General features: G+C 45.6%; 1 protein-coding gene across 7 annotated transcripts in view; it reads left to right on the top strand.

Moving 5' to 3' along the window:
• LOC6612505 (optomotor-blind protein) overlaps nucleotides 1-20,549 on the top strand; it is a 57,298-nt gene extending 36,749 nt beyond the window's left edge. For 2 of the 7 annotated variants that reach the window (XM_032724408.1, XM_032724411.1), the window contains exons 4-7: nucleotides 13,467-13,613; nucleotides 13,673-13,749; nucleotides 17,310-17,563; nucleotides 17,678-20,549. In XM_032724408.1, the coding sequence (XP_032580299.1) occupies nucleotides 13,467-13,613; nucleotides 13,673-13,749; nucleotides 17,310-17,563; nucleotides 17,678-18,783 (1,584 nt within the window). In that variant the 3' untranslated portion in view covers nucleotides 18,784-20,549. The remainder of the gene's footprint in view (nucleotides 1-13,466; nucleotides 13,614-13,672; nucleotides 13,750-17,309; nucleotides 17,564-17,677) is intronic. The other 5 variants (XM_032724409.1, XM_032724414.1, XM_032724410.1 and 2 more) reach the window with 4 other exon arrangements.
• The last annotated feature ends 219 nt before the right edge of the window (nucleotides 20,550-20,768 follow it).

Below are 20,768 nucleotides of genomic sequence, written 5' to 3' on the forward strand. Positions count from 1 at the left end.
GGATGATGATCTGTTGTGCCCCCAAGAGCAGCTCGCTAAGCTGCTCAAAATCAACAATGCTAATATGCGTAGGCCGCCCGCAGGTCAAAACCACAACCAAATCTTTGGGTTTTGCTTTGTAGCATCTCTGGCGTATCATCTGTATCTGTGTCTGTGTGTTAACGACTAATTTCAGTTCCCACGGAGATTTGAAAATTAACATTTTGCTTAGCTCTTGGGCTCTGTTGGGCTGAATTTCGGTTTGTTGTTACAGTTCCTGCGGCTAAAATCCAATCGAATTCAATCCACCTGTGTGTATTTCGGATATTACCTGAACCAGCGCCAAGCGAAACGCACACGACGAGGAGACCCAATAATTTTGTAATTAATGATGTGAGAATGAGCTGCGGACAGCCGGAGTCTCAGCCCGAGTTTAAGGCTGAGGTTGAGGTTGAGGTTCGGGCCACAGATTAACCCCTTTTGGCCCGCTTATCCCTCTGGAGCTGTAGCTGTCGACAGTAGGGTGCCCATTTGAGACCTCCGGGCTGCTGCTGGGTTGTTTGGCTTTTTGTCATCATCATCATCAGCAGCAGCAGCTCAGCCTCAGCATCATTAGAGCCAGATTATACACTCATCTGAATCTGTTTATGTTTCAGTATCTGTATCTGTATCTGTATCTCCATCTGTGTCTCTGTCTGCGCCTCTGCTTTGTAACTGTGGCTTTGTCTTTGGACTTTGTGTGCGTGTGCTCGAGTGTCGCCAAAGGCTTCAAGTGGCTTTCTATTGTTCTTCCCAGACTGCTGCTGCTTCTTCTGCTGTCTTCCCTATTGATTAATTGACTGAAATCGTGTCTGGGGACTAATGCGCACTGCTACTTAAACGCCAAAATCCGATAATGAAGGAGTTCCTGTAATGATATCTGAATCTTTGGGGCAATTAATTATACAATATCCGAAATTATAGATTTGTTCGGCATGTCTGTGAAACAAAAAGGTTTCGTAACTGAGCCGTGCATTTTAGAAAAATGAAGAGGCAATATTTGTTAAACATAAAATGCTTCATCCTTTTTCATATTCAGGAGCTGCTTTTGGGCCACCAAAAAAGGATTTCGAGCAATTGAACGCAGATCAAAAACGCATTTCCCCAGCAAGCAGAATCCGTACAATCAACATCTCTTTGAAATGGTTCTATATAGGTTTCCTCTTGGCCCTTTTCGCTTTTCCGTTCCTGGCTCCGCGCTTTTCCCCGCATTGTTGCCAATATGGAACCTTTCTCTGAACTCTGATTGGGGATTTTCTTGGCCTGTGTTGTTCGACGACAGGAGACAGCTACCATCTGGTGACGACGGTGGCAACTTCTGGTTGTGCCCGAGGCCTTTCGGCTTAACCATCCCCCGTCGCAGCTATCTGTCTTTCCAGTGAGTCTTTTTTAGCCAGTCTTTCGGCTTGTTTCTGCATTGCCTCCCACCGGCGGCCATTTGGGGCGGCGGCCACCCGCTGCTCACGACGCCCGGCTGGCTCGCTCCCTGATAGGCCACCCCGCCAAAAGTGGAGCCACCTAGAACCATCATACCATGCAGCACCTTTGTGTGGCTCAATGGCTAAGTGTTGCGCTGCTTGTAGTTTTGTCGTCTGCTGGCTGTTGGCTGTTGCCTGCTGCTTGTTGCCTGTTGGTTGTTGGCTGGCTGGCTGACTGGCAAAAGGTCAGAACTCAGGCTGCTGTTTTTGTCGTGCCAGCAACATGTGTACCCATCACATGGTCGCCACGACAACGCTGAGACCTAGAACGTAGGCCCTTTCCTCCATTTCCCCTCTCCCTTCACACAACCTTCATCGCTCTTTTCCCATTTTTTGATTTGGCCAACCGCCCCCGATGCGATTTCGATTTCTATCGATGAATTTCATTTGTGTTCTATTTACTGATAGCCATCTAAACTGCGCTCTGCTACCGACGGCCAGCCAGCCAACCATCCAACCATCCAGCCACACGGCCATACAGCCAACAACTTAAAGCCAAAGACGCTGCCTAAGCCAATTTGTATGCCCCCGGATCCAAGGATGGCACAAACAAATTTTATGCAGTCAGGGCCCCCATCAATACATTTGTATGTGCGTGTGTGTATATATATATATATATATATATATGTATGTATGAAACCGGTCGGTCGGTTGTCGCTTCCTTTGGCGCACGAGTTTTCAGCAAAAATTTCTTATCTGTCCCAAAGAGCCTCGCTGTTTTCTCGAGCTGGTTTCAAAAATTTTATGGCAGCACCAGCGCAGAAGCGGCGACCACCGGCCTGAAAAAAGAATATATTTAAGAATATATATAAAAAAGGGAAGAAGACACTGAAGAATCTAAAGACACTGGCGTTAGCAACGTGGCGACCTTCAGAAGACAGAGAGCCACGCATTTGTCTCTACGCCATAAAAATGCAGCGGACCTCGGCTTATTATTTTGGCAGTTCGAATTTGTTTTGGCCTGGAGCTTGGGGCCGCCTGAAGAAGCCCGAAGAATCGGAGAATCGGGCAGCCAGCGTCTACGGTCGCCGTTGATTTCGAGTTAAGATTTGAATGTCGCTCCTCCTCCGCCACGAAGACAATGCCCCAAAGAGGTTGTCGTCGTCCTCGTCCTGTGGCGCTCACAAAAGCTCGTGCTCAGCTGAAACCCCCCTTTCGAAATCCCCCCTACCGACTTTGACTGGCCGCTGGTGGCCTCAACGTCGTCTTCGTCGTCTGCATCGTTGTCTGGGGCTCTTTTATTTTATTTGCTACGTTTTTTGGTTTTACTTCTCTCGGGTTTTCGATTTTTTATTTTTTTCCTTTTTTTGGGCTGGCTGGCGCCTGCGGTATTCCTTTGTCGTCGTCGTTTTCGCTTGTCGTCGGCTTTGGAGACCGCTCGCCTATATGAGAAATGATCGGACATGGGAAACAAAAGATTTGCAAATGTCTTTGGCTTTTTGGTTGCCGAATGCGCGGGGGGTGGGGGGCGGGCACAGTGCGGTACACTGTGTGGACACTGGACAGTGGGCGACAGGTGACGCCAACAGTGGCCAGGCATCTATTTAAGCAAGCCAGCAGGGAAGGGGGCAATGGGGGCCATGGGGGCAAGGAGGCAAAGAGGCAAAGAGGCTGGCCAAGCCAATTACATACAAAATACAAGGCCTGACAACGACACACATTCATCTTGGGACGAGGCGACGCGACGGCGGCAGCACAGGCGCCGTCTTAGCCGCCGTCCTGTAACAAGCTTTCGGGGGCAACATCGCATCGCCCCAGTCCAAATGGTATCTGGTATAATGCATGTGGTATTACAGTGGTAGTAGCTGCCGCCAGCCCCCTCCTTCCTGCTTTGCATGAGGATGTTGCGACTGTTTGGGATGCTGTTTCTTGGGCGTGCTGCCTGACTGCCTGCTGACTGACGCCAAAAGCCAACTTGTTAATTAGGCACAAACGAACCGCAAACGACCACAAAAACGCGGCAAGGTCGTTCTCACTGCGGATTTTCAGCTAACGGGTTTCGATGTGGCAGCTGCAAGACGCACACACCGCAGTGGCAGCAACTGCTTCTAAGCGGGCAGCTAACCCAATTTCTTGAGGGGCATTTTATTGGTTTCGATAGCTGGAATTTCAATTTGAAGGTATGTTAAGCGGCTTGTAAGCCTTCTTGGAGAGACACTATCCAAGTATACACCATGAGAAGATGTCTCACCACATAACTGACATCGAAAGCATCTATGAATGAAAAGCTTCTAACACTTTAGCCTACTTGCAGCCCAAATTTAGTGCATGGTGAATTCAAGACTTTGAACTTGTAGCCTACCAAGCACTAGAGTAAGCAATTAATTAAATACTTCACTTAGGACTTCCGCTCATTCCTCAATGGCAGTCCTAATTTGTGTCACTTCAAGGCCCCACGTTGGGCGCCACTTAGACAACGCAGCGAGAATTTCGAGTACAACAATGGGGATTTTCAGCTGACTTTCGAAGCAGCGGTGGCCTGCACATTGGGCGCCTTATCGCAGCTCGTTTTGTGGCGGCTGTCGTGGACCACCGGACGCGTAACGCCTCGAGTGGGAAAGAGAGAGGGTGACCAATGGTTGCTGTGTGGCCCGGCCAGCAAAAACAAAAACGCAATGTGGCACTTAAGGTGGCTACCGCTGGCAGCTCGCTACGCAGGCGCTTCGCTCCGATTGTCCCACAATCCCCCGCCGGCCGATGTGCCATTCCCCATTCTTCTTTATCATTAAACGCATAAATGCGAATCTGCAACATCCGACGCAGCAGAAGCAACAGCAGCAACAGCAGCAACATCAGCAGCAGCAGCAGCCTTGTGTGGATATTTATGGGACGTAAATTTTTATGTCTCGGCTGGTATCGATATGTACTTGGCATAGGCCATCGTATTTCCCACCAAAACGCGTTGGTAGCAGCGCCATTGCCATCGTCATCATCATCATAATCATCGTCAAGCGTCGTCCTCTCATCGGCATCACCATCGTCATCGTCATCGTCACATGAATCTGCCATTTTATTGCGAACTTCACTTTGGCGGCAATGTTATTAACGCACATTTTTATGGCCGTCACATGGGGATGCGCTGCCTTTATTATTTTTTTTTTCGTTTTTGCTCCCACTGATCTCTCTCAAATAAAATAAAATTTAATTTCTAAGTTTGCATTTGGTTGCTCGATTTTGACTTTCTTTCTTTGGCCGAAATCGACACATTGACCACCCGTCATTAGCATAGATCGCTGTGGGAGCACGGAAATTGTGGGCAGTCGACCTACTACCTTATAAGACTCGTATTCATTTTCTCCAGTTTGTTTGGTTTTAAATTTGTCTTGATTTTCGGGGGGATTTCCGTTGCAACTGATTAGCCAAAGGGAAACAACCAATATGAATGAACAACTACGACAATTTCCTCAATCAACGCTGGACGGTGTGTGAGTGTGTGTGTGTGCTGATTAACATAATTTTACACTTAATTTCTCGATTAGCCGCAAGAAGCGACAAGCACACACACCGTCAGGGAATTGGAATTGGAATTGGTTTTTATTGGTCCCATTTTCGGGGTGATTGCAGCGCACCTTGCCGTCTGAAAACGTTTATGACCTCTAAAAAGTTAATTAAAAACACATATTGCGTTTGATCTTCTGGCCGCGGAAGTTGCTACCTATGGAGTGTAAAATGTCTATCAGTCTTCGCTAATATTCCTAATAAATTTATAATTGCAACTCCGTAATATACTCGCTTATTTCTGTTTGAGTAATAGACAAGCTGACTATTTTTTTTTTTCACCCGTCGCAACCAAAGTACATCTCCTTGCCGTAGAAGTTTCATGCATTTGATTTCGGGTCTGCTAATTAATTTTTATATCCAACTCTTCGCCACGCTCTGCCGTCGTTTGTGTAGCCCGGTCTTTTCCCTATTTGTTGTTAATTAAGCAAAGAACTCAAATAGCAGCCAGTGTCTGTGATCTCTAGTTCTTTAGTTTTTCAGTTGCCACCGAGTTTTTTGGCTCTCACAGCGTGTGGCGCTGCTTTGGGCCTTCCTCTGAGACTCTGAAACTCGATGAAACACTCAGAAAACTCTAAAAAACCCTGCCCACACACACGCTGTGCTGACCCATTATCAGGCTCATTTCCATTCCCTCTTTATTTTTCATTCATTAAAACAAAAGCATACAAAACGCCACAGTTTCAGAGTTTGAATATCAAACAAGTGACGATTTGTTTGGAGAGGGGGTGTCTGTCTCACCATATAGTAAAATGACAGACTAATGTCCGTTCGGCTGCCAGTAATTAAGTTATAAAATAAAACAATTTTAATGCTCCGCTGCCTCAGTGCTCAACTCACTGATAAGATAGCGGCTGTCATCAAAAGGCTGTGGATCAGTGGATCAGCGGATCGGTGGATCGCTCGATCGTTGGATCTTTGCATCATCTGTGTGGGTCAGAGTCAGGCCAAAGGCCCAGCGACACTTTCGATGGTCAGGCCCAAAAAAAAAAAAAAAAATACGTTTGCCAAATTAGAACCGAACACTGTGTTTGGCTCTTCGATCTCCCACTACCAGCTGGGTTTAACAACACGACATATAAATGCCGCTCATTAGTCGAACCTGCGCTGCCCATTAATTGCCTAGATATCTGGGCTATCTGACCCGGCTACTGTATTTGCCATCTCCATCTCCATCTCCGCCGCTGGGTTCCAGTTCCAGTTCGAAATCAAGTTTAGCTCGGTGTTCCCTTCGCCCCTGGCTTTCACTTCGCTTTGCGCTTTTATTTTCATTAACATAAAATGTTTTGTGTTGATTTTTATATACAGTAAATTATCAGCAATTTATGCCGCAGTCGGGGCGGTCGAAAGACCAAACTACCAAGCTCTCCGTGTGGAGGAACCTTTCACATTTATTTTCTTTCTCGCCGTTCGGCTTCCATTCATAAAAACGCGGGGCGAACATTGCGTATGCTTAATTTATCGACACTTAATGTCAATGATGCGAGTCGGTCCGCACTTCAATTAAAGTCCAGATCCTCTCCATCCATTCCATTTATCCGCCATCTGAGTGTGTGTCTGCATTATGCTTAACACTTGTCGAACAGTAGCCTCGGCTTCAGTGCCGATCTCAGATCCCAGATCCCCAGTTTTCAGTTCCATATCCACTCCAAGTCCCGAGTTCCAAAGACAAACCCGCATCATCGCACAACTCTTCTGCATGCGTGCAAATAAATTTGTCTTTTAGTAATTGCCGAGTTTTTGGATGGAGGGAGTGAGATCCCAGATCCCAGATCCCAATCCGGTGTATAGGGAATAAGGTATGGGTATTCAGACCTGAGAATTAAGAACGAAGGACCCGGAATATCATGCTGGTATTAACAGTGGTATCACATTAAGACAACTGACTAAAAGGAAGGAATTGGCTAAAATCAAAAACTTATAGTACACAATTGTATTAAACAACCCAGACATATGGATTCATATTTAAAAAGGAACCCATTGACGGATTCCCAGCTCCCAAAACTCATCCCCCCTACTCTATATACCCGCTTATCGGATAATGCCAGGTAAATCGTCGATTTTCGTGGAGCAGCTGAACTACTTAAGGTAAACAGCAACACCAATCGCAACACCAACACACACGTTATTGGCGTAAGCGAACAACTTTGGTGGACAATCGCTTAATGGCTCGCCTGCGGAACATGAAAAAATACTCAAGTGTTATCGATTAATGTCCAAGTCTAGCGGCTACCGAACGAGCGGCTGAACCTAAACCTGAACCTGAACCTGAGCCCAAAACCTAGAATACAGAACACTCCAGAGACCCAAAACCCGAAACCGAAACCCAAATCCAAAGAAGATGCGACTGGAAACCCGCTTCGTCTTGGCAGTTCGCCAATGTGCGGCTGCTCAGCCAAAACTCAGTGGCTAAATGGACGACAACAACTTGAACGACAACGACAACGTCGCGGGTTGTTGGTTCTTTATTATGATTATTCGCCTTTTTAATAAAGAAGAACAAAAGGCGCCGACAAATATGGCAAAAGAGAGTAAAAACAAAAAAAAAAAAAACTGCGGGCTTCAACAAAATCGAGAGGGTGAGGGAATTCAACGCAAAGGTATGGTGTCCACAGAGGGGTTTCAGTTGATTGCGGCATTTGGATGGTGCTAATGTCATCGAGCGTTGAACACCTTTATCAGTGTTGCATTGAAATGCACACACGCATGCGCCGAATGGCCAGTTGCATGTTGCATGCAACACCACCACTACTGTTGCTGCTACTCCTTCTTATCGCAGCAAAATAGTTGGCCCAAACCAGACCCGATATCCCCGATCCTCCAAGCTGTGCACTCCCTACTCCTTACTCCGCCGTTCGCCGTTCGCCGTTTTCCATTCCCCCAGTTAGTTTCTCAGTGGTGGGTCGCCATTCAATTTATTAGCTGCAATAAAACGCAAATCATCGGGCCGCAGAGCGAAAAGAGCGCGGCATCGGCAAAGTGTTGAAATCATTTGAAATATTTGTCATTTACTGATAGTCCAAAGGGGGATACGATATATAGCGGGCTTTCGAGATCGGTAGCTCTCTAGCCTAACCATTAGCCGCCCCTGGGATCCGATCCTAACCGATCCTCTTCTCCCCCTCCAGCCTTAGTTTTTATCTATGGCCCGCCGAGCTCTCCATAACTCGACTCATTTATAAACAGGCAGCGGCGGCGGACTTCACATAGACGACGGGGCCTCTCTTTCTGACCAGTCGCTAATTTATGGCCCTCCTATGGGCTAGACTTCACCAAGATTGTGGCGAAAGGGGTAGGAGGCGGTGGAAATGGCAAACGCAAAAGCGATAAATAATCATCGATAGTCGGCCTAGGTGTTTGCCAGTACGGGTGTGCGCTTTATGTGGGTGGCGGGTACAAACGATTATTAATGAAGCACCCGAAGAGCAGGCGTATTACAAATCGATTAACGTCCATTGGAGGAGTGTTTTTTACGATCTAAACTGATTCAATTGGGTATGGCCAAGTAAAGCAAATCGATTACTTGCTGATAAGTTATGGCACTTGGCCAACTCTGGCGTTTAACGATGTTGAATCAACTTTAAATGTAGTTAAAAAACATCAAAATAACAGCTTGTTCATTACTTCTTCGAAATTGTCGAGTTAATCGAAATGTAGGCTATAAGTTTCTTTTTTCAATGAATTCAAGCTTATGCTTGAATTTCAATCCAAATATATGGCAAGTGAAATAGTGGCCACCATGGCGTTCTGCTTGCCTTGCCAAGCTGGCCACGACAGTCGCCTATCGATAGCCCGCGGCTATCGAGTCTGGTGGGGATCAGTGGGCCGCATCCAACCGCAGCCACTGGGTGCCAGAACTCGTGTTCCAAGTTCGCTTTTAGCTGCGCATTCGCTCCATTCAGCTCCCGGCCAATCGACTGTGACTGTTGTTTTTTTTAAGTGGAGAGGGGGTGGATATTTTCTAGAGGACCAGGCACGATCGATTTGCATACAAAAAAAAGAAAAACAAAGAAGTGGACAGGCAAAGGCATCATTAGGCAGCTGCTGCAATGATTTCATTGAATATCGAATGCTGAATGTTTGGTTTCTTTTTAGCTGTATTCTTTTTTTTTGTTTTTTGTCTTTCAGCTGCCCCCAAAACGCCGCCCATTCTGCTAAGCAAATTTGCAATTGGCTGCATTCTGGTGGATTTTTTGTTATTTTTTTTCTTATTTTGTTTGAAGTGGGGACCGTCCACATACAACTCTTTTTGTCTGTCTGTATCTCAATCGGTTTTCTGTGGACTCTTGCGGCCTTCGCTTCGTGTTGTCATTAAAATGTAAATCCGTTTAATTAACATTTTATCCCCCGACCAACTCTCCTCGAATGAACACCGCCGACCACCGGCCGATAAGGCAGCCGAAAAGAATTGTTATAAATTGTAAATAAATTTTGACTTGGTCGGCCGTATTTCGGATTCGAATTTGATTCGATTGGCAGCTGCATCGTGAGAGTTTTGACATGTCCGGCAAAAGAGATTTTGAGACTTGGGTGGCTGTTTTGTTTTCCCGTTTTTCGTTTTTTGTTTCTCCATTCGGGGGGCATTAAAATTATGCATAATTTACAGATTAATATGAGCACGGTGGCCCCTGTCAGGGAGATCGGATCTCTACACTGGGTCTACTGAATCTACCTGATCCGGCGACTTAATTAAGACATGGACTGTGAGGCTGGGCCTCTCTTTTGCTCTTACTCGCCGATCAAGAGTTTCGTGGTTCGTGTTGATATTTATGGTATAGATCTCTCAATATGCATAACGCTTAATACTTAATACAGCTTAATAAAAACGACTCAGCTCAATAATCTGGGCTTAGTCATCCTCATCATCATCATCGTGATCATCAGAGGCGCTTCAATTATGGCCATAATTGGTCAACAGGTAGCCGAAAATGGTTGTGCTGCCTAATTGAGTTCGGAGATGATCGAGAGTTTATCATTGTCATTGGCTCGGAGCTGCGGTGCCTTAGAACTGCCGATCGACCGAGATCATTGAACCAATGATGATCCAGGAGATCAAGCGTTCAAGCGATCAAGCGATCAAGTGATCAAGCCATCAGTTGTTGAAGTGGAGAAACATTTTGTTGATCACTTGCTGCCAATTTCAATTTGGCATCGATCTTCTTCACACGATCTCTGTTGATCGATCAGCATTTTATTTAGCTCTCTTGTTTGTTTTTCTGCATTGCCAATAGAAATCCACTTGGGGCGGCCAATTAAAAGCCAAGTTGGAGATGACTGACATTCACTCACGATCACCTTTTGCCTGAGCTCTTCTACTTTGCCATTTTGCTGAACTTTCGACTGCAGCAAAGTGAAGTAAAGTGGAGTGGAGTCAATTCAATCTAACTGGCGATCACCGTTAACTCGCTGGTTACATGCCAAATCGAATCAAAGTGTGAGTGATCATTCAATTAACCCAGCACGCCAGCAACACCAACTGCTGCAGCAACATCGACAACAACTCGACGACAGCAATCACACAAGGCAACAACGACAACGACAACGACAAAGACAACAACGACGACAGCAGTGCCATCATCAGTTAAATTATGTGATAATATGCCAACAATGAGTGTGCAACAACAGCAACACGGCAATCTCTCGGCAGCAACAGCGATTTTACCTTTTAGCAATCAACACGCAAAAGCCCAAAACAAACGTGTTGCTGGCGGGGCAAGGAGCAACATCAGTAGTACACATCTGCAGGGAGCAGGGAGCTCAAGCTGGGTGCAGATGCAGCCAGCAGCACGTAGCCGGAGCAGCAACAGCAACAGCAGCAGCTGCAGCAGCAGCAGCAACACGGGAGCTGCAACAGCAGCAACACCAAAGGCAACATGAAATTGTCGCACCATTTTTGGTATTGACCGCCGGCGGCTCAATCAGTTTGTCACCCGGGCGATATATAGAGTGATTAACTGCTCCACGGATTGGATTGTACTTTGTCAATATGCGCTGAGCAATCGCACACACAAAACTTGACACTGCGCACACTGGACACGGGGAGCAACATGCAATTGCTACGTGCCGCAATGCATAAGTGCAATCATATATGTGCTAAAAATCTAGGCAATATTTGATGCATAATTGCCTTGGGTTTATGTTCGCCAATCAATTCAATCAGCAAATACAATCACGACAGCAGCAGCAGCAGCAACATCACTTGCTGCAGCACCAACATCAGCAATCTGGTTGCTGCCTGTTTGAGTGACGACAACTGGCGACGACTGCGTGGCGTCCGTGTAATCGCACTTCATGTCTAATTAGACTTGTTTATGCCCATTTGGAAAAAAAAAAAAAAAACTGCAGAGCAGTGGAAGCAGCGGCAACATTGCATGCTTATATTTTTATGGCTATCTTCACGGTTATTTTCATTTAAATCGCAATTCAAACTCGGCACAAACTCAGCGACCAAAATGACATTTTAAATGACAATTTTGCGCCTTGTGCGCCATGCATGGCAGCCCAATGAAAAATTAACGTAATAATGCAAATTGTTTTATCAATAAATTCTAGACACACACACACACGCTCACTTGCACATACAGACTGGCAGCGTAATTATGATGATTGTTCAAATGAATTTATGTGTCAATAAATTTAAAGCAAATTAGCAAATGACGTTTTAAGTAGACGACGACGACGACAGCAACGCGTTTTGCCCACAATTTATGGACTGCGATTTTTTTCATTTTCGTTTTCATATATATATTTTCGAGTTTGATGGATGATCGCCGGCCATAAAGTGTTTGCCTTTAAAAGGCTTTCCAACTTGAACCGATTGGGGATTGGCGATTTTCCGGGGGCTCAAAAGCGGGTGGAGCAAAAGCGTTTAGTTCAAAATGGCGGGCAATTAATCAGCTCTTTGTTGGTATTTTGTTCGGCCTTGTGTGCTTTGGCTTTTTTGGTCCTCTGAAGTGCTTGATTGAATGCGCAGTTTTCATGTCGATTGAGAGGGGAGGACTTCTATTTGGTTAAAACACCATTAGAATACATTTTTCTTGTCTTGAATGAAGCAAATGCATTTGATTCCAGCACTCATATTCTATTCACACTCCCTAATAACAACTTATATATTAGAACATCGTTTTAACAACCTTTTCTGTACTCAGCATGTCTGTGCAATCGCATCCACCACTCATTCATCCATAAACCCCATGACCATGCCCATGCCCGTGCCCATTCCCATTCGCATTCCCGACTGCCTCCTCCTCATGCAAACACCCAAAAGCCATTCACACAGCACTCGCATTAGTCACACCTTCGTTTCTTTGGGCCGAGTCGCCATTGGTGGTCTTGGCTTTGGTTTGGGCTTGGGTTTTGTCGAGAGGCGTGCGAATCCGGCGCAGATACAAGATACAAGATACTCGTACTATGAGATACACATTGTGGGCTGTCTCGCTTTGTTTGCTCTCTTTGTCTCCTTGCTTCGTTCGTTCACTGTAGCAACAAACCAAAAGTTGTTTTTTTCTTTTTCAATTCCAAATTACACGAACAAAATGGCGGCGGGTGCTGCTTGTGGGGTCTCCACACGCAGCAGCAGCAGCAACACAACAGCAACAGCAGCAACATCAACAGCAGCAACGACTCAGCAGCAACTTGTCCGGGTTTTACTAGGTCTGTTTGTCGCTTAATCGAAGTCGAGCCGACGAGTTATGGTAATTAAAAAGGTGTTCCTGCTGCAACAACGGATCGATACGGATCAAAATGGATTGGGAAATATATGTACATATATATACATAGGTATATATGAAGGGGATATTGCAGCTTGCCTGGGAGGTCTGCCTTTCCCTGCCCCTCTCCACCATTCCCATTCTCTGTCAGCCTTTTCTCGACAAATTCATATTTTATGACAACAACTTTGTATTGGCACACGGCTCCCTCGTAGTTCTCCCATATTCTACCTACTCGTATATACATACATACGACTACTATATATCTCCTTCTCGATTTTCTCGTGCCTTTTGGTGGGTGGTCGCGTTGGCTGTGTTGCAAATGTTGCCGCCGTTGCAGTCAATGTTGCTGTTGCTGTTGCCAATGCTGGCGTGTAAAGTGAACGGCGACGGCGGGAAATCGTCGGCAATGTCGTCGTATTTTTTCGGGTTCCCTTACCTAGGCAAATTTACGGTAAGGTAATTTGCACAGAGAGAAAAACTAGGTAGGTAGTATTTGGTCTATAAAGAAATTTCAACATCAAAACATTGAATTGATTCTACTTAGGGATTTTTGAGTGTTGAAAGGTGCACTTTTTTTCTCGGTGTGCCTGTGCTTGCAGTTTTTCGCCGTTCAGTTTAGAGTTTTGTGAATTCTTTGCACCGTTCCTTGGTCTCCCGTTTTTGTTTTCCCTCGGTTGGTCGAAACGAACTAGCCATGGCCGTCTGACAATTTCACTAATCCCCCATCCATTTGCATCTATTTTTATTTGCCCGCCCGCAGACGATCCTGAACTCGATGCACAAGTACCAGCCACGTTTCCACCTGGTGCGAGCCAACGACATCCTGAAGCTGCCGTACTCCACGTTTCGCACGTACGTCTTCAAGGAGACCGAGTTCATCGCCGTCACAGCATATCAAAATGAGAAGGTGAGTAGTACTCAGCTTGTAGTCGATGAATCGCCCATTAATCGTCATCTTTCCCACAGATAACTCAATTGAAAATCGATAACAATCCGTTTGCGAAGGGCTTTCGTGATACTGGTGCCGGCAAGCGGGAAAAGAAGTGAGTATCACTAGTGAATAGTTGTGAATACGGGAGTCATCAAGTGCTTATCCTTTGATGATGCACTTTGAAGTGGGTTCAAGCTGGGGTCAAAAATGTCACAATAAACATATGGGGTGCTGCTAGCTTATACGAAGTTGAAATATCTTAATCATTACGTGGTACAAGTAACCCACAGCCAAATTACTTCCTCCTTCTTCAACCGAAAAGCTCATTCAGCTTCCGCATTCCCTCGAAAAATCATTATCAAAAAGCAAACTAATCAGGACACGGCTAATGGGAAAATAAGAAGGGGAAATGGTTGCCCTTTTGTGGCTGTCAGACAATCAAAACTTTGCAGCTCCCTAGCCGAGAGCTCATTTGTCTCTCTGGTCTGGAATCGTATCGCCATTTGCCAACAACCAACAACCAACTTCCATCTACCATCGAAATCTCCATCTCAATCAGAACAGACATCCATCTATGTATCTCAGCCCCGTTTTGGATGTTTTGTGGCTTGATTAGCCGGCTGAAGAGACAGTTATACAGATACAGATTCGCAGTTACAAATACAGATACTTTTACCAACGCAGCTGAGGGACATTAATTTTTGTCAAATCTATGCGGAACTAATTAGCCTGCAGCTCGTCAAATTGCAAGTCATACAAAGGAGGCGGAGCATTGGGCGTGGCGCGTATATATGGAGAGCCAATGATGATGCTCATGGCCATTTGGCTTCTGTTTTTCCGGGGTAATACTGATGACTGGCACCTCCGATGGCAGCTCGAACATGTAATCCATATTGATGGATTGATTTCAATTTCCTGTCGGAGGCAAAAATCCCCCGAAGGGCTGTTAACGATGATGGTCAGGAAAAGTTTGAGTTTTTAGCACACAGATTTTCCAATTTCTGTTTGCCACCCGTGGGGGGGAGGATACTTGCTTTTTTAGAGAAGGGGCTAGAGCTGGGGCGATCTGAGATCATCCCCCCAATTCGAGTGGTTCCGGTTTGCTGTGGGTGACTTAGCATAATGATGAATGACATTTAATAGCCACAATCCCCCGCAGGAACCAGTGTCTGTGGACATGTCCATGTCTAAACGTTACAAATCAATTTTCACCCACAGCCACCCAGCGAGGAACATCCACCACATTTGACACAAACAATTTACTCAAGTCGAGTTTGGGTTTTTTCTTTTTTTTTGTGAACTGATTACTTCTGGCTTGATTGGCATTAGCGTGTCTGTCTAACCTAAGCTCTTCCCTTTTTCGTGTTCGAAAACCTCCGCCGAAAGTTGGAGGCCGAAAAAATCAGTGATTTTGCCTGGTCATTGATGTGACAGCCGGTTGTCAGGCAGTCAGGCAGTCAGTCAGTCAGTTAAAAGAAGTCTACTTTACGTTCTACCCAATTGTTAATTAAATGCCGGTGGTGGGGTAAAATGGAACTCGGCTCGAGAAAGGGGTCAAAAAACAAAACCGCTAAACCGCTTACAATTCCACAAAAGCAAAAAACCCAAATGTAGAAGAACAAGTCCTGGGAGCTGCCAAAAATCCTTGGCAATTAGTGACGACTTAGTCAACTCTTTTTTGATTCTTATTTTTCCCGCAACACCCCTCTGCCATGACAACAAAATAAAGGCGAAGCCTGGGTGCTGCTGGGTAAAATAATGATGATGCTGACGATGATGATGATGATGGTATTCCCTATTGCAATGCTGAGTCCTTCACAGCAAGAGATGCTAATTGGTGGCAATCTAGTGCGCAACTTCCGCCGGAATGATATTCAACTGCTGCATAAAAACCCCTTTTTGAAACTTCTTTAACCCCCCTGGAACCCCTGAAACCCCTGCCACTGCCTGCGGCGCAACGAGAACCGGAAATCCAAAGTGAAAACGTTTTAACAGCAGCAATTGAAATTCGCTTTTCTCGGCGCCTTTTGTTGTTCCTGTTGCTTTGGTATTTTTGCGCAAAAACTCTCACCCCAGTCTAGAATATTTTTTTTTTTTTTTGCTAACCCGAGGCGTTAGTTGGCAATAGGTCTCGGTCTCTGGGTATTTATATATATATATATATAAATATATACCCATTTATATATAGATGGCAGCGGGCTTGGTGGTGGGCGTGCGTGGGCCGTTTAAGCCGCAAATTTAGACGTAATTCAAAAATTACAGAGCACACAAAACAGGGCAATTTCTTTGGACCTCCTGCGAAAAGAAAAGCCACACCCATGGCAAAAGGGCGTTTACTATCTGCCACACCACACCACAACATAACAACAACAACATCAAGTACACCAACAATGGGAGACAAAAGGGCAATAGATAAACGTCTTTCGGTTTTGGGCCAAATTTTACGGGCCCGCTGCATGAGCTACTCAGGGGCGGACTAATACGGAAAACAGTCCCAAATTAGGGCGTAAAAATAAATATCATATTATTTTTAAAAGAAAACCTATGCTTGAACTCATCCAAGTGAAACATGTATCTTTAATGTATGGCTTATTCAGCGGCGCCCAAAAAGCGCCTTCTTTCTCGAAATTGGTGAGCGGTCCTGGAGGACGACGTGAAAAGTTGGCCGTCTTGGCCTTTGTAGTTAAGTGGGTGGGTCAGATACGTTGGCTGGATTAACACAAATTGATTTGCTATTAAATTAGGCTCACACACACACACACACACAGATACACACAGGTGGAAAAACAGTTAAGTGTAAAAGAAGACGCCCTTGGCGCAATGCCAGCAATGCAAAAGTGGGCGGTGGTTGGGTGCGTTTGGCTTTCCACTGGGTGTGGTTGCTGTGATAATGATACACACACCATTCGCATGTGTGTGCCGACTGCTAAAATTGCCCAATTTGTGAGGCAGTTTCGGCTTTGATGTGTGAACAACAGCGGTGCGGAAAAATAAGGAAAATTGAAATGGAATGGAATGGAAAATGTGCGGCTTGACGGGCGATGGTGGGGGGAAAAGATTGGCCAGAGCAGACACTAAATTACACTAACGTGTTTTGAATTATTTTTCAATTTCATTGTCAGCCCCAGACAGACTACGGACGTACAAAACGGACGGAGTGGAGAACTCCGGCCCGTTTCCCCCCCGCATTGTTACATTTCAATTAAGTTTCAGCGGGCGATGGCACAGTTGGGCAGGCATATATGTATGGCCAGTGGCTTTTGGGGCCCACGTCATTGAAAACTGACACAAGGTACTCTGCACATTCTGCCAGTTTTTGCGGACGCGAAATGTTCCATGTTCAAGCGCCGCCAGCGCAGGTTTATCATTTAGCAGATATTTTAAGCAACAAACAATATTATCAAAGCTCCAATCCTGATCCCAACGAAAATCCCGCTGGATAATCAACCGCGAAATTCAGCAGAGCGAGGTAGAAGGCACACGGTTTGGCTTAGGCTTAGCTAGTTAGATAGATGGTATTGATAAAAAAAAGGATTAGGGGTTCCCATTCTCGGCGCTATGATCCACGCCAAAGTGTTATCCTTGTTATCCTCAAAAATCGCATTGTGGGGTATCACTATTCGATATGACTATTGGATGTTCTAATTTGTGGCCCCGTCTCTCGTACAACTGTTGTTACAGGCAGGCACTGATGTCGAACCGAGGGTCCGATTCGGACAAGTTGAATCCGACGCACGTGAGCAGCTCGCGGGCACCGCTCCATCTGGGCCACGCCGGCCGTCCGCCTCACCTGCATCCCCATGCCGCCCTGCTCGACAATCAGCAGGACGACGACGACAAGCTCCTGGACGTGGTGGGTCCGCCCCAGAGTCCGCTACTTCCGCTCAGCCACTCGCTGCAGCAGATGCACGCCCACCAGCACTCCGGTAAGTAATAATCCAAGCTATTCAAGAAAAATAAGGAGAAATCCAACAATTCATGCCATTTCAAATCCTCACTGATAATAATCTTGACATTCTGTTTTTGTTTATTTCTTCAAGCAGCTCTTGCTGCCTGGTTTAATCACTTGGCTGGCGCTGGAGCCGGAGCCTCCGAACACGCAGCTGCGGCGGCGGCCAATGCCAGTGCGGAGGATGCACTGCGTCGCCGCTTGCAGGCGGACGCGGATGTGGAGCGGGATGGCAGCGATTCGAGTTGCTCGGAAAGCGTCGGCGGTAGTACCGGCGGTGCCTTTAGGCCCACCTCGACGGGCAGTCCCAAGGAGGCGGTGGGCGCGGCTGCAGCTGCCGCAGCGGCTGGCTTGAATCCCGGTGGCGGTAGCTATCCGTCGCCGAATATATCGGTGGGTCCGCCCATTCACCCGTCGCCGCATTTGTTGCCTTACCTGTATCCACATGGCCTGTATCCACCGCCGCATCTGGGCCTGCTGCACAATCCCGCTGCAGCGGCGGCCATGAGTCCGGCTGGCCTGAATCCGGGTCTGCTCTTCAATGCCCAACTGGCGCTGGCCGCACAGCATCCGGCTTTGTTTGGCCACGCCTACGCGGCGGCGGGTCACACTCCGGTATCACCATTACAGGGCCTGAAGAGCCATCGCTTTTCGCCGTACAGTTTGCCGGGCAGCTTGGGCTCCGCCTTCGATGCAGTGACTCCCGGATCGAATGCCAATCGCTCGGGAGATCCGCCAGGCGGCGGCGGCGGCCTGGGTGGTGGTGTGGTGGAGAATGGTCCCAGGAGTCTGAGTTCCAGCCCTCGACCCCGACCTGCCTCCCACTCGCCACCCACTCGACCGATTTCGATGTCACCCACAACGCCGCCATCCCTGATGAAGCAACCACGTGGCGGTGGTGCTGGCGCCGGTGTGGCCCAATCCCAGCACTCGCCTTCGGAACTCAAGAGCATGGAGAAGATGGTCAACGGATTGGAGGTTCAACACAATGGCAGTGCGGCGGCAGCAGCGGCGGCTCTTCAGCTGGCCGAGGAGGCTGCCCAGCACCACCACCACACCCAGGCGCACCACCAACAGCAGCAGCATCAGTCGCACCACCAGCAGCAGCACCACCAGCAACCGGCACAACCACATCCGCACCACCAGACCCATCTACACTCGCACCATGGGGCGACAACGGGCGGTACGGATCAGTGACAATTACTGGACGGCCGCTCCGATTGTGAGGATGCCGGTCTCGAATTGGAACTAGAGTTGGAGGAGGATGTCGAGGATCTGGATCAGGATCCGGATGAGCAGGACGAGGATCGCAGCTCGGTCATCGATCTCGATCTGGACGTCGACGTCTGACCGCGAACGGATCAGCGACATTGCCTCTAGCCTCTGAACTACACGGCCACCGTCTTTGTGGTTTAGCGTAGTCTATATGTACATATATATATCGGACGATTTGGACCCTAGACTATAGGCATTTGTAGCATATATAGTGTGTATTCCTCACTCTGCCCGCTTATCGCCAGTGTTAAGTAACTTCTTTTTTTTTTGTCTCGTTACTAAGCAAAGCCTAGCCCCTAGAAATCGCTGGCGATTCGCTGGCAAAGTGATGGAGAGATCTATTGAAGACAGAAAGTAGGAAAAACAAAAAAAAAGAAAAAGGAAACAAAAAACAGGAACAAGTTAAGGGGGCGTGGCAAGAGAATCGACGTAATTTTTAGCGCCTTGAATGTTCCAGACTTCAAGATCAAACAGACGGAATATGAAAAATGAGAAGTAAGGACAAGGGCTATCCTCAGACAAATTTATGTATCACCCATATATGTATATTGATTGGATTGAATATAGCAACATCAAAGATGGCGCCTCTTTATATACATCTAGAACACATATATATATATAAATATATATATATAGTATATATAGAAGCTGGTATATATACAGAATGTAACCTTAGTAAAACATACAAGAAAAACAAAGAAAAACAAAAACCCACAAAAAAAATACCACAAAAACAAAATAAATGCAATTTTTTTTCTTAGTCTTAGGTGGATGAATTTTTTTTTAGTAAACGTAAATAAAACCTATATACATAGAATATATATACATGAATACTTTATGTAGCTTTTAAGTACCAAGATACCGTAAACACTCAAAAAGGAACACACACATGCAGCACCACCCCTCACACACACAAACACATTCACACACACACACCAGTGACGAATTTTCTTCGTAGACGATAGAAAATGCTTATAAACTATATAAACTATGAGAGCTTGAGTTTTCCTAATTTTACCATAATATTTTTCCAATTTTTTTTCGTACTTTTAAGTTCTAAAACCAAAGAAGAAAGTAATAATTTTTTTTTCGTATTTGTATTTTAATTTCGGAACCCCCTGAGATGCTAATTTAGGGCAAGAGTTCTGTGTGTGTTTATATCATAAATATATATGTATGCGTATATATAAAGTATAATTGTATTGATAAAAAAAATATAATTTTTTTTTAGTAAAGTACATTTTTTTGTGTAAGACGTATGGAAACGGAAAAAAAGAAAAGAGTTGAATTCAACGCATGTTCCTCGCATAATTTAAGAGAGAGCGACAAAGACGCAGCTAACACACACCCACACACCTCCCTCGCACACCAATACACGTACACTCACACAGTACACACACACACCACCACCAGTAAGGAGAAAAAAGCAAGAAAATTCAAAAAAAAAAAATATATTAAAGTACATTTCCGTAGCGATTTGTTTTCCTTGTAACCCAATAATATTGCATCATCACACAATCTTCATCGCATCATCATCACCTGTATCATCATCACATAGGCACTCTTATGATGGAAGAGAATTATTTTTTTTTTTTCTGTTGGTTAGCTGTTTTTTGAAAATGAATTATACGCAAAAGCAATATTAATTATAGTTAATTAAATTTAAAACAAACGCAAACAACCCGAAACAACAAGAACAGCAACAACAAGAACAAGAACAACAAGAACAAATTATGTACGAAAGGATATATATATTTAAATATATATATATATATGTATATGGATAAAATTAATGAAGAAGCAACAACACCTCATGTCACTGCAATTATATATAAAATTAATTAAACAACAACAAAACAAAGGAAATTAAATAAAAATTATTACTAAAAAAAAAAAACAAACAAACA

Source organism: Drosophila sechellia, chromosome X, assembly GCF_004382195.2.
Source record: "Drosophila sechellia strain sech25 chromosome X, ASM438219v1, whole genome shotgun sequence".
NCBI lineage: Eukaryota > Metazoa > Arthropoda > Insecta > Diptera > Drosophilidae > Drosophila > Drosophila sechellia.